General features: G+C 38.8%; 1 protein-coding gene across 5 annotated transcripts in view; it reads left to right on the top strand.

Annotated features, from left to right (window-relative positions):
* cttnbp2 (cortactin binding protein 2) overlaps window positions 1-13,909 on the top strand; it is a 165,239-nt gene that overhangs the window by 100,264 nt on the left and 51,066 nt on the right. For all 5 annotated transcript variants that reach the window (XR_015760431.1, XM_087997199.1, XM_043709598.2 and 2 more), the window contains 4 exons: window positions 790-907; window positions 3,864-4,130; window positions 9,657-9,752; window positions 11,291-11,370. Coding sequence is in view for 4 of the 5 variants with exons in the window: in XM_087997199.1 (XP_087853325.1) it covers window positions 790-907; window positions 3,864-4,130; window positions 9,657-9,752; window positions 11,291-11,370 (561 nt within the window). In the remaining variant the exon portion in view is untranslated. The remainder of the gene's footprint in view (window positions 1-789; window positions 908-3,863; window positions 4,131-9,656; window positions 9,753-11,290; window positions 11,371-13,909) is intronic.

A 13,909-nucleotide genomic window follows, 5' to 3' on the forward strand; every position in this document is an offset into this window, starting at 1 on the left:
TCACTTTATACAAAGTAGTAGCAATTTGATGCTTTCTCCAAAGAAAGGCTGGATCAATTGAAAATGTCCAAGCTTAGACTGGTAGATTTGTTTTTGGTTAGTAAGGACAATAGGAATTACAAAATAAAGGTTGGCAGATGGAATTAAGACACTAATTAGGGCTGTTCCATTTGAATAGTGGAACAGCCTTGAGGGACGAAACGGCCTATGTAGTTCTTGCAGTATAAACTGCTGAAATGCATTTGTCAAAGTTGCACATAACATGTTCAGAAGTACTATTAGTTAGAAACCTTGTAAGGTACCTGCTTAGTAGAGGGAAACAAACAAACAAATAAACTGAAGCTGAATTAGAGTATGATATGCTGGTAAAGTCAATCAATCATGAAAGGGTGCCTGGCAAGACAGGATAACTAAGCTGCTGAAATGCACTTTCGTTGGCTTAAGAAGTTAATTGGACATTTCATCCAACTTGTATTGGAAGATCTTTCAGATTTAGTTATATTTTGCTGTTCAACAAGTCATACATTGGAATGTTATGCTGAAATATAACTGAAAATGAATAACCTTTTTAATCTCTTCCATCGTTGCAGATTTACCATGAAGCTGATCATAGAAGGAGATTCTGATCATGTTTGATTATATTTGCATAATGATTGAAGTAGAAAGGGAAAAGTATCTTCTTTCATCAGTCTTCTAATTTTTCTCATTCTGAAATTGTTTGAAGAGTGGTTGTGTCTCACCTCAAATGGAGCTGCTTCACTACAAATTATTTCTGTTACTGTACTTCAGAATTGCCTAGAAGTGCTCTGCTGCCATAAAGACTTGAATCCACATAAAAAAGATAATTGTCAACGAACTGTGCTTGATGTGGCTACAGATGACTGCAAGCATCTGCTGGAGAATTGGAGTGAGTAAAATTGTTAGGGAGAATATACATATCCCGGTATAGCTGAAATAACATGGCAAAGGAAATTGACTTGGAATTCATTTTCCTTTAAGTTCAATCAGTACTTTTGTAGGACGGCGGCAACATTTAAAAAAAAAAATAACATCCATACTTTGTTTTGTAGAGAAGACATTTATAACACTCATGAACTTGATTTCATTTTGGCTCTAAAGTCAGATTTTGTATCATTGTATATTGCTGTGTAGGCATTTGTTAGCTCAGTTTGTTCGATGGTTAGAGTATAGTGCAGAATGAGATCAGTTGATGCAAGTTTTATGCCTGTATCAACTGTTCTGTACATGGAGACCTGCCACCATTACTGTTCTCTCTCACTTAATATGGAGTGCTGCCCCTCAAAATATAAAATTGCTTGTGTCTCTCTTATCAGAGACCAATGGTCCTTCATGGACTAGCTTATTATCTAAATAATGCATTTTCACATAAAGTGGTCTTTATGTATTAAAAACGGGATGGACGTGGGTGGAAATGACAGAATCCAAACTTGGAAGTGGTCCTAATCCACCTATTTGAAACCTTGAGTATATGTGCAGAATGGTACTGCAGTCCTCAAATGATTAATTTTGACACTCTTTGAAAGAGGCTTTTAGCTAACATCCATGCACTAATATATTGCTATTACATGCATTGTATACAAACATATTGATGCAATTTCTATTATTTTGAAAAGGATGATCCACGCAAACAATGAGTTCAACGTACTTTGGTAATAAAGCATCTGATGCATGCTATTTAGAATTGTGGATTTTTTTTAACTGTAGTAATTGTGAAGTGCTTTGTTCTGTTTTAACATGTGATGCAATGTACAGTGTTTCCTGGAGGAGGGCAAATATATAATAAAAATGTATACTGTGTCAAATTACTTCTCAATTCATCCAAATTTTTTTTTTAAAAGTCTAGTTGTTTTATTTATAGTTGTACACAAGCAGTTGTGCAGAATATTGCCACACTGCAAGTTCTTTTCTCTGGGAAACTCTGTTTTTCAGTCTGTGCTAGAATCTGCATGTTTTGTGGTAGATACAATTCCTTTAGTTTCAAAAATAACATTGACATGTCCAGTTTTAGGACTTATTGGAATTTAACCTGTGTTAGTGATTTATGTTATTTCTTGATGTTTGTGACTTATGTGCTCATTCATTTCACATGAAATGAAAACGTTGTTGTACTGTCATTTATCCTTGTTTCCACTCTGTTCCAAATGAAAACCAATGTTGCTTAAATGTTAATGGAAGAAAAGTGATGAGTATTTCTAAATCAAGTGGCTATTTCTCATGTCAGTTTCTAAGCAATTTTCCTTTCATGTAAGTAGCCATGGACCAGACAGTTTAACTGGGAATAAATATATGTCAGGATTTTGACCTGTATACTTGCTGCTATAATACTCCATTCAATTGATGTGCCCACAGACCTCCATAGTGGGCAGTCTGACAGTAACTACTACTAATGTTTGGCAGTAATATAGAGGTGTGCTGGCATCCCAGAAATCAGTACATGCTAGTCAGTGTTTGAATTAATTGTTGCTTTATTTACTTGCAAATACAGGAAGGAACCCATCTCCCTCCTCCTGCCTTATTTGCTTACTCTATATTCTTGAATTTCTGAGTGAAATGAGTTGTACATTCCTACTATTTTTTTTTTCAATTCGCCTACAGCAGAATCTGGCAGTGAAGTGATACAGCTCACTCAGAAAAGCAATAAAAGCTATATCTGGGGTATGAAAGTACCACAGTCATGTGGTATCACGACCATTTTGCAATTTGAGATATTAGATGTTATTATGCGTATGAACAGAGAACTTCATCTCTTTTCATTATTTTTGATCTTGGGGATGTTTAATTCTAACACCAAGTAAAGGGTTTACATTCCTTAGTAAGTGCATACCAGATTTTTAGGAAGGCCAAAATAGCCACTGGAATATTATATTAGTCATCCACTGGGAAACTCATTTACATCACTTTAGCATGGCATTAATGTTAACAATGGGAAACATCAGTTTTACTGAAAATGCATTTGGTCACAGCTTTTGGTCTTGAACACAGACATTTGCAAGAATTTCAATGTAAGTGGGAAAACGTATTCATCTTTTTGAGAAGAGTGCTGAAATTAGTAGGTAATCTTTGATGATAGAGGTCTTGTCATGTAGAATGCATCCGTTAAAATTCTGATTGTTAATTGCCAATCTTTGTTTAAATTTTGAGCAAGGCAGATTGATTCCAATTCATCAAGCTATTGCCCTGGGGAATGAACTAGAGAATGGTTGTCACCTATATTGTTAACTTGAAACAAGTGCAATGTATGCATATGTATTTTTTTCTCTCATTCCGGTTTAAATGTAAACCTGAACTTGGCAATTAACTGTTGGTCATCATCTAACTGATCTATTCTCTATGGCAATGCCTAGACTAATTGGAATCCTCTTGCCAATTAATCAGCACCCTCTTCTCATTGTTCCCTTGACATGGGTATTCTTGAGATTTGCCCTGATGAGTGCAAGACAAAACGCTATGACAAAATGTTTTTTTTCAGCATATGTCAAGTTCTATGCTGTCAAACCACTAAATGGAAAACATTCTGTACAGTTGAGGAAGAATCTCTGTTGTGTCCTGACGTGGGGTAGCATTGAATTCTCTGGACCTTTTAATAAGAACTTAATATTGAAATGCTATATACCACAACATCAAAGGAAAGGAGCCACGACATTTTTTTAAAAAATTAATTAGAGAAACTTACTTGATTCCCAAATTTTCATGGTGTGTATTTGTGGCTTTTTTAAATTTCTTAGCAGAAGATTTCACTTTAAATTCAAAGATTCGATTTTCAAATGTTTGTGACAAAGATGGTGACTTCTCTTTTTGCATGTGAATGTACAAATCCAGTTTGTTTGCTTTTTATCCAACAGATGCTCACAAGGTGCTGCTGCAGATTTCTTTGAAACATAGTGAAAATGTGTATAACAGGACAGAACATATTGAAAATAATATTACAATTGGCAGCCTGACCATACGCAAACTGACTACTTGGGATGATTTATCCAAAGCTGTGACAATAACACTTAGGAACCACTTCAAAACTGTCATGGATGGATGGGAATCATCAGAGGCGTCAGCATTTCTGTATAATACTGAATACAGCTTTACATCAAGTAGCATATCTGCTGTTCAAATAGGTATATATTAACTTAGAATAGCTGAAAGATTATTGCTGTTAAAATATCTCCTGTTTCACAAAACAAACAGATATAAAGCTATGAACTATGTAAATTTGGGCAGAGCAGCCCAGCACTCCTCCATTCTGACCTTTTACACCCGTTAGCTTTCATCACTCCAGAAATGGTGACCGTGTCTTCTGCTTCCTCAACTCTAACTTGTTCAATTATATCCATAAACGTCTCCACGTCTCTCTCTCTTTCCTCCTTCGAGTCATCGAGATGTACAGCATGGAAACAGACCCTTCGGCCCAACCCATCTATGCCGACCAGATATCCCAACCCAATCTAGTCCCATCTGCCAGCACCCGGCCCATATCCCTTTTATATCTTTTATATCTTTCCCCTCTCACGCTAAACCTATGCCCTCTAGTTTTGGACTCCCCAACCCCAGGGAAAAGACTTTGCCTATTTATCCTATCCATGCCCCTCATAATTTTGTAAACCTCTATAAGGTCACCCCTTAGCCTCCGACGCTCCAGGGAAAACAGCCCCAGCCTGTTCAGCCTCTCCCTGTAGCTCAGATCCTCCAACCCTGGCAACATCCTTGTAAATCTTTTCTGAACCCTTTCAGGTTTCACATCATTCTTCCAATAGGAAGGAGACCAGAATTGCACGCAATATTCCAACAGTGGCCTAACCAATGTCCTGTACAGCCGCAACATGACCTCCCAACTCCTGTACTCAATACTCTGACCAATAAAGGAAAGCATACCAAACGCTGCCTTCACTATCCTATCTACCTGCGACTCCACTTGCAAGGAGCTATGAACCTGCACTCCAAGGTCTCTTTGTTCAGCAACACTCCCTAGGACCTTACCATTAAGGTATATAAGTCCTGCTAAGATTTGCTTTCCCAAAATGCAGCACCTCACATTTATCTGAATTAAACTCCATCTGCCACTTCTCAGCCCATTGGCCCATCTGGTCAAGATCCTGCTTTAATCTGAGGTAACCCTCTTCGCTGTCCACTACACCTCCAATTTTGGTGTCATCTGCAAACTTACTAACTGTACCTCATATGCCCGCATCCAAATCATTTATGTAAATGACAAAAAGTAGAGGGCCCAGCACCGATCCTTGTGGCACTCCACTGGTCACAGGCCTCCAGTCTGAAAAACAACCCTCCACCACCACCACCTGTCTTCTACCTTTGAGCCAGTTCTGTATCCAAATGGCTAGTTCTCCCTGTATTCCATGAGATCTAACCTTGCTAATCAGTCTCCCATGGGGAACATTGTTGAACGCCTTACTGAAGTCCATATAGATCACATCTACCACTCTGCCCTCATCAATCTTCTTTGTTACTTCTTCAAGAAACTCAATCAAGTTTGTGAGGCATGATTTCCCACGCACAAAGCCATGTTGATTATCCCGAATGAGTCCTTGCCTTTCCAAATACATGTACACCCTGTCCCTCAGGATTCCCTCCAACAACTTGCCCATCACCGAGGTCAGGCTCACTGGTCTATAGTTCCCTGGCTTATCCTTACCATCCTTCTTAAACAGTAGCACCACATTTGCCAACCTCCAGTCTTCCGGCACCTCACCTATGACTATTGATGATATAAATATCTCCGCAAGAGGCCCAGCAATCACTTCTCTAGCTTCCCACAGAATTTTCGGGTATACCTGATCAGGTCCTGGGGATTTATCCACCTTTAACCATTTCAAGACATCCAGCACTTCCTCCTCTGTAATCTGGACATTTTGCAAGATGTCACCATCTATTTCCCTACAGTCTATATCTTCCATATCCATTTCCACAGTAAATACTGATGCAAAATATTCATTTAGTATCTCCCCCATTTTCTGTGGCTCCACACAAAGGCTGCCTTGCTGATCTTTGAGGGACCCTATTCTCGCCCTAGTTACCCTTTTGTCCTTAATATATTTGTAAAACCCCTTTGGATTCTCCTTAATTCTATTTGCCAAAGCTATCTCATGTCCCCATTTTGCCCTCCTGATTTCCCTCTTAAGTATACACCTACTTTGTTTATACTCTTTTAAGGATTCACTGTTTCTATCTTGTCTATACCAGACATATACTTCCTTCTTTTTCTTAACCAAACCCTCAATTTCTTTAGTCATCCAGCATTCCCTATAGCTACCAGCCTTCCCTTTCACCCTGACACAAATATACTTTCTCTGGATTCTCGTTATCTCATTTCTGAAGGCTTCCCATTTTCCAGTCGTCCCTTTACCTGCGAACATCTGCCTCCAATCAGCTTTTGAAAGTTCTTGCCGAATACTGTTAAAATTGGCCTTTCTCCAATTTAGAACTTCAACTTTTAGATCTGGTCTATCCTTTTCCATCACTATTTTAAATCTAATAGAATTATGGTCGTTGGCCCCAAAGTGCTCCCCCACTGACACCTCAGTCACCTGCCCTGCCTTATTTCCCAAGCGTAGGTCAAGCTTTGCACCTTCTCTAGTAGGTACATCCACATACTGAATCAGAAAATTGTCTTGTACACACTTAAGAAATTCCTCTCCATCTATACCTTTAAGGCTATGGCAGTCCCAGTCGATGTTTGTTTGGGAAGTTAAAAATCCCCTACCATAACTACCCTATTATTCTTACAGATAGCTGAGATCTCCTTACAAGTTTGTTTCTCAATTTCCCTCTGACTATTTGGGGGTCTGAAATACAATCCCAATAAGGTGATCATCCCTTTCTTATTTCTCAATTCCACCCAAATAACTTCCCTGGATGTATTTCCGGGGATATCCTCCCTTAGCACAACTGTGATGCTATCCCTTATCAAAAATGCCACTCCTCCTCCTCTTTTGCCTCCCTTTCTAACCTTCCTGTAGCATTTGTATCCTGGAACATTCAACTGCCAGTCCTGCCCATCCCTGAACCATGTTTCCGTAATTGCTATGATATCCCAGTCCCATGTTCCTAACCATGCCCTGAGTTCATCTGCCTTCCCTGTTAGGCCCCTTGCATTGAAATAAATGCAGTTTAATTTATTAGTCCTACCTTGTCCCTGCCTGCCCTGACTGTTTGACTCACTTCTGTTCTCAGCTGTACCCGTCTCAGATCGATCTCTTTCCTCACTACCTCCCTGGATCCCCCCCCCCCCACACCTTACTAGTTTAAATCCTCCCAAGCAGTCCTAGCAAATTTCTCTGCCAGTATATTAGTCCCCTTCCAATTTAGGTGCAATCTGTCGTCCTCGTACAGGTCACTTCTACCCCAAAAGAGATTCCAATGATCCAAAAATGTGAATGCTTCTCCCATACACCAGCTCCTCAGCCATGCATTCATCTGCTCTATCCTCCTGTTCCTGCCCTCACTAGCTCGTAGCACTGGGAGTAATCCAGCTATTACTACCCTTGAGGACCTCCTTTTTAAATTTCTACCTAACTCTGTAATCTCCCTTCAGAGTCTCAACCTTAATATTCCTTAACATATCCTTCGTTTGCCAAGGTTTTTGTCATTTTCTGCTGATGTATCTGCTTAACCATTGTGTTAAATATTGTTTGGCACACCTGTTGTGTAACCTCTAACAAACCTTGTAATGTTTTACTGCATTAGAGCTGCTTCATAACTGCAAGTTGTTCTTCCTTAATAATATTCACTTTCAAAATTTGTGATAAATGAAACAAGATTTTAATGTCTTCTATTAGATTAGATTAGATTAGATTCGAAACAGGCCCTTTGGCCGAACCAGTCCACACCGATCCTCCAAAGAGTAACCCATCCAGACTCATCTCCCTCTGACTAATGCAGCTAACACTATGGGCAATTTAGCTTGGCCAATTCACCTAACCTGCATATCTTGGGACTGTGGGAGGAATCAGGAGCACCCAGCGGAAACCCACGCAGACACGGAGAGAATGTGCAAACTCCACACAGACAGTCGCCCGAAGCTATAATCGAACCTGGGACCCTGGTGCTGTAAGGCAGCAGTGCTAGCCACTGTGCCACCACTGTGCCACCATCATGCCTATCTCTTTAATGCATTCTGGGTCTAATGTATGACAGCAGTTTTATACTCCCAGCCTGCAGTTAGCGTTGTAATCCTTTGCACTATTGTTTTAATCACATTTTCTCTTAGAATTTTACATTCTCAACTGTAACAAACATTGTGTGGGTTCCATTCTGAGTTATAGCCCTTCTACCATACAAATTGAACTTTAGGAGATCAATGTCAAAAGAGCCTCCGTAACATGCTCCCTACTTTGTATCATTAATGATGCCTGTTCTGTTGTGTCTATAAATAGATTAATTTTAATGTAATAAAAGTAATAAATATTCAAAGTTGTTACCCCCCACCAAGCTGATGCTCTAATTAAGTCAAATCCAAGAACAAAACGTGGCTTGAAAGCTCATATTTTAAAAAATGTTTTAACTTTGTGGCCATTCAGTGAAACCAAGTCACAGGCTGCAGATTTTTTCAAATGTTGTTTACTTACTGAAGACAATAATATAAGAAGCCAGGCTATATAGATGTAGACTACGGGTAGGAAAATCTCAAAATACAGCAAGACAATTTTGACCTATTTTCTAAGGCCATCACTTTAGTTATTCAATTGCGGAGGAATTATACCTATAAATAAAACAGTAAGTTTGACTTAACTGATTCTTTCCAGTTTCTGCCCTGTGAATAGCCTGCAGATTTCTAACCAAACACTTCCTTGCCTGGAGATTCCACAGCATAAACTTTTCTACTTAATAACGGAATAAAGCAAGTTCTGACTGCTGTCATATCTCCAAGTTGCCTAAAAACCTAAAATCTGAGTTTCCTAAATTTAAAATGTCTCCTTGATTATCCATCAAACAAAAACAAGTTAATAGTCTTCAATGTTTACTCTACCGATTGAAAATCACCTTAGGACAAACAACTTCAGGGAGTTATCTAAATGTTGATGCATAAGGAATTAAGTCACTTTTTTAAAAAAAAAACTTCTCAAAAGTAAGCAACATTCATCTGGCTAATTTTAAAATCCAGTAATATGAAATCCCAATTCTAAAATGGATACTAATTTATGTAAACGCCTTTCAATACAAAGGGGGAAAGTATTTCTTTAAAGAGCTCTCTACAAAGTTTAGAAAAATTAGTCTTTCTATTTTACCTCCATACAAAATGAGCTATAGTTAACAGCTTGAAAGTGTGTTTAAGCTCTAATTTTAGCCTTGCATTGCTGAATTGATGAGTAAGCATGAAATTAGATTTCTCATAGCTGATGACTATGATACACATAGCTGATGACTATGATACACATAGCTGATGATGCACTTATCCAGTAATCTCCATTCTTACAGTAAACAAAGGATCGATTTTGCAGTTAGCTGCCAATGTGCAATGTGTCAGAATCCTCTGGCAATGTAATTGCTATTACTAACCAAGTGCAATGCATAATTTTGCTTATAAATGGTCAGGTATCATTGCAGTTGGATAATATGGAGCTAGTGAGGAAACTTGCTACTGAATTTTTGCAGTGCAACTCAAATCTCTTTCCTGTCTTCCCCCACAGGTGATGAAATTTGGAAACCTGGACAATTTTTGATGTCCTCTCCTTGGTCACTGGTGCATTGGAGCCAAAATAACCTTGTTACAGTATTCTTGAATGGTTAGACTTTTTCATATTTAAGTTATTACATTTCAAGATTTTCACTGTTTTATTATTAAAAGCATATGATTAAATCGTAGAAATTATTGTGCAGAATAGCTTTTCAGCCTGTCATGACCAATGTGAGCATGCAGTATTACATATTTTGATCAAACATTTTGTTGTAGAACTCTTTGCATATATTCACTGAGCTGACTTTTCATTTTTTTTCAGGGTTGTTTGTTTATTTTACAGTATGTATCTTTGTGAACATTTGCTTAAAGTTAAGTGAATTGTAAGCATGACTGGATACAGATGTAATCCTTCAACATATTGTCAGGGTAGAAATTAGAAGTAAGATTTGAGCTCTGACTTGGAACAACAGGAGACTCTTGTGCAAAGGTGGTAGTACAAAATGGTTTGAGACTTTTTTTTAAAGTACATTCTAGCCATTGGAAAGTGTGAAGATTTTCATTTGTTAACGGGTTCCAAAGGTGAAAGGAGTCATAAACCAATTTGCATTGTGTATTTAGTTTCGAAATTACATAACATTTTCAGGGATGTGCAGTGAAAACAAATAGAAATTCTACTTTTGGTTCTTTCCTTAATATTAGAGATTTCCTAAAAACAAATGTTAATTAATCCTTTGTTTTTTGTCTGACCAATGCAGTTTACATATAGTGATGGCGGGGTTCCCATGCCCTTTGCATAGCTTTTTGAGGTGAAAGAAAGATCAATTTGGTGATCTATAATATTTTTAAATCGGCCTGTTCAGAGATGTTTTTACATAGTTCTGGATTAGGTGGGAATTGAACCTGGGCCTGTCATATTCAATTAGCATCACTTATTCGAAAGTTATCTATAATAGGATAATGCATTTCATTTATAACATTGCAGAAAATTTTATAAAGATGCAGTTTCAATGGTTAGCTATTACCAGCAAAAGGTATTTTCTTAATGTTATTTGTCAATATTTACTTCATCTTAATCAATGTACAAGGGTTATCAATGCCAATTTTATGAATAGTAGTCATGATTTGGAAATACCGGTGTTGGACTGGAGTGTACAAAGTTAAAAATCACACATCACCAGGTTATAGTCCAACAGGTTTAATTGGAAGCACTAGTTTTCGGAGCGACGCTCCTTCATCAGGTTATACTCCACAACCACCTGATGAAGGAGCGTTGCTCCGAAAGTTAGTGCTTCCAATTAAACCTGTTGGACTATAACCTGGTGTTGTGTGATTTTTTAATTTTGTAATATTAAGAGTATTACAAACTTTCTATATCACCCTCGTCTGTCCGTCCATTCATTCATTCATTCATTTTCTGTGCACTTTAAACTTCTGGATAGAATTCTCATGGAGCAGTCTCAATTTATGCTGTGTAACTATCGGATAAAATTTCCCTTGGAGAGTGAGCATTGATAAATCTTCTCTCAATATTAATATCTGACTAGTTATCAATACTGTCATTTATTTTAACTTTGAAATTTGTGAACATGCATGTATATGTTATATTTGGTATATTTTTGTTTTTAAATACCTTATTGTCAACAGGTTTGCAGGAAGGCTGTCTTGACAGCATGGCTTATGCCTCTCTACTCCCTGTCTGTCTACTTCAGAACTACCTCAGGCTGGTATGTTAGAATTACTTGTATAGTTTATCATATGAAGTTATTATGCTTTTCTTGAATTTGAAATGTGCTAAATTTCAATAACTTTGATTTGAGAAGCATATCTTCCATGTGCAAAGAATAGGTATAAAGAATAAAAGTTTTAAGAATTTGTTTTTTTTATTGGATTAGATTCTCTCTTTGGTGCAATAAGTCCACACCGACCCTCTGAAGAGTAACCCACCCAGACCCATTTCCCTCTGACTAATGCAGCCAACACTGTGGGCAATGTAGCGTAGCCAGTTTACCTGACCTGCACATCTTTGGACTGTGGGAGGAAACCAGAGCACGCGGAGAAAACCCACACAGACACTGGGAGAACATGCAAACTCCACACAGTCACTTGAGGCTGGAATCGAACCCGGGTCCATGGCGGTGTGAGGCAGCAGTGCTAACCACTGAGCCACCGTGCTGCCCTGTTAGACTGGTGAAATGATTCTGTGGTAAATGGAAGTGTACAATACTGACCTTTAGACTCGTTCCATGTGTTAGTTTGGAATGTTCTAATATATTTCCTGACAAACTGGCATTTGGAAGATCTAATGGTGCAATAGTTTGTTCGCAAAGATGCGCTGAGTCATGCTGTGATGATCAAGGAAAATATTTAATACATTAAACAAATTCCGTCACTGTACTCTTTTTCTTTGTAGAAAGTTAGCATCCAAAAACCTGTATGTAAGCTTACTGTTCACACATCAATGTTAGTTGGTGGATATCTTCCCTAATTCTTTCAGTGCCTCGTAAGTGAGCTTGACTTTTGACTTCATAAATATCTGAGACAGTCAAGTAAGGGTAACATTTGAGAGCATGATCTGTGTTCTAAACAAGAGCTACATTTTAGATATATTGCTTAGGCTAAAAGATGACAAAGTGGTATCCTCAGATATTGAGATATTTAGCCCAGCTGAGTGGATGGTTGATTTGCGATGTAGAGTGATGTCAGCACCATGGATTCAATTCCCATACTAGCTGGGATTGCCAAGAAGGCCTTCTCGACCTAGCCTGAGGTGTGGTAACTCTTGGGTTAAACCACTACCAATTGTCTCTTGTTACCTAGTACGATGATTGCTAGTGAATTTGAGAAGATTAGTAGCTCAGGTTGAGGTTCTGGATGTAGATTTGCTCGCTGACCTGGAAGGTTCGTTTTCAGACGTCTGAAAACAAACCTTCCAGCTCAGCGAGCAAACCTATATCCATGTCTATGATTGCTTTTCATGGTATTTTGCTTCCTCGGGCACCCTGCCCATCGACATCCCTTTTCGTTTTGCCAAAATATACCCTAAACCTTTTTTTGTTCAGGTGGTTAACATTTCCTCCTTTGTGGCATGGTTTTTGATTATATCTTTGTGGTGCACTTTGTTTTGTTTTCTGTGTTAAATATGTCACAGATTCAAATCTTAGTGGAAACTTTTTCAGCAATTTATTCTCTGTTGTGGTTCTGTTCGCCGAGCTGGGAATTTGTGTTGCAGACGTTTCGTCCCCTGTCTAGGTGACATCCTCAGTGCTTGGGAGCCTCCTGTGCAGCGCTTCTGTGATTTCCTCCGGCATTTGTAGTGGTTTGAGTATGCCGTCTTTGTTGATAGGTTCAATGTCCTGTTGTCTGTTTTGTATGTCCAGCAGGTTGGCTATTGTTTCTCTGGCTAGGGTTTTGTCGATAGAGATGAACAGTGCCGTTACGTCGAATGAGACCATGGTTTCTTCCTTGTCTCTGTGTATATTTCTGATGATGTCCAAGAATTCCTGTGTTGATTGTATAGAATGTCTGGATCCGCTGATCAGGTGTTTCAGTTTCTGCTGTAGTTCTGCTGAACCACAACCTGCTGCATTCTCAAACTGCTGGACCTGTGCCTCACAACACACTTCACATTCAACAACCAAATAGATGAACAAATCAACGGCACGCCCATGGGCTCACCCATCTCTGGACTCATAGCAGAAGCAGTAATGCAAAGATTAGAACAAACAGTCTTACCGCAAATTCAATCCAAACTCTGGGTCAGATATGTGGATGACACCTTTGTAATCATTAAAAACACAGAAATAGAGAACACACACCGGATCACCAACGCCACACTCTCAGGAATCTGATTCACTAGAGAGGAAGAAAAGGCCAACCAACTCCCATTCCTAGACGTGATGGTACAGAGAACACCGAACAGAGAATTCACCACAAAGGTATACAGGAAAGCGCCACACACAGACCAAGTCTTAAACTACGAAAGCAACCACCCCAACACACACAAAAGAAGTTGCATCAAGACACTGTTCAAAAGGGCCACAACACACTGCAGTACACCAGAACTGCAAAAAGAGGAAGAAGAACACCTATACAATGTATTCGCCAAAAACGGATACCCGCGCAATTTCATCAACAGATGCCTAAGGGAAAGACAACGGAATGAGGACATGCCACAACCCAAAGGACTAGCCACGTTACCATACATCAAGAGCATTTCTGAACTGACAGCCAGACTACTGCGACCACTAGGACTCATAACAGCAC

This window comes from Chiloscyllium plagiosum, unplaced genomic scaffold (genome assembly GCF_037043375.1).
Source record: "Chiloscyllium plagiosum isolate Xiang-an unplaced genomic scaffold, Cpla_swu_hap1 HiC_scaffold_19, whole genome shotgun sequence".
NCBI classification, from domain to species: domain Eukaryota; kingdom Metazoa; phylum Chordata; class Chondrichthyes; order Orectolobiformes; family Hemiscylliidae; genus Chiloscyllium; species Chiloscyllium plagiosum.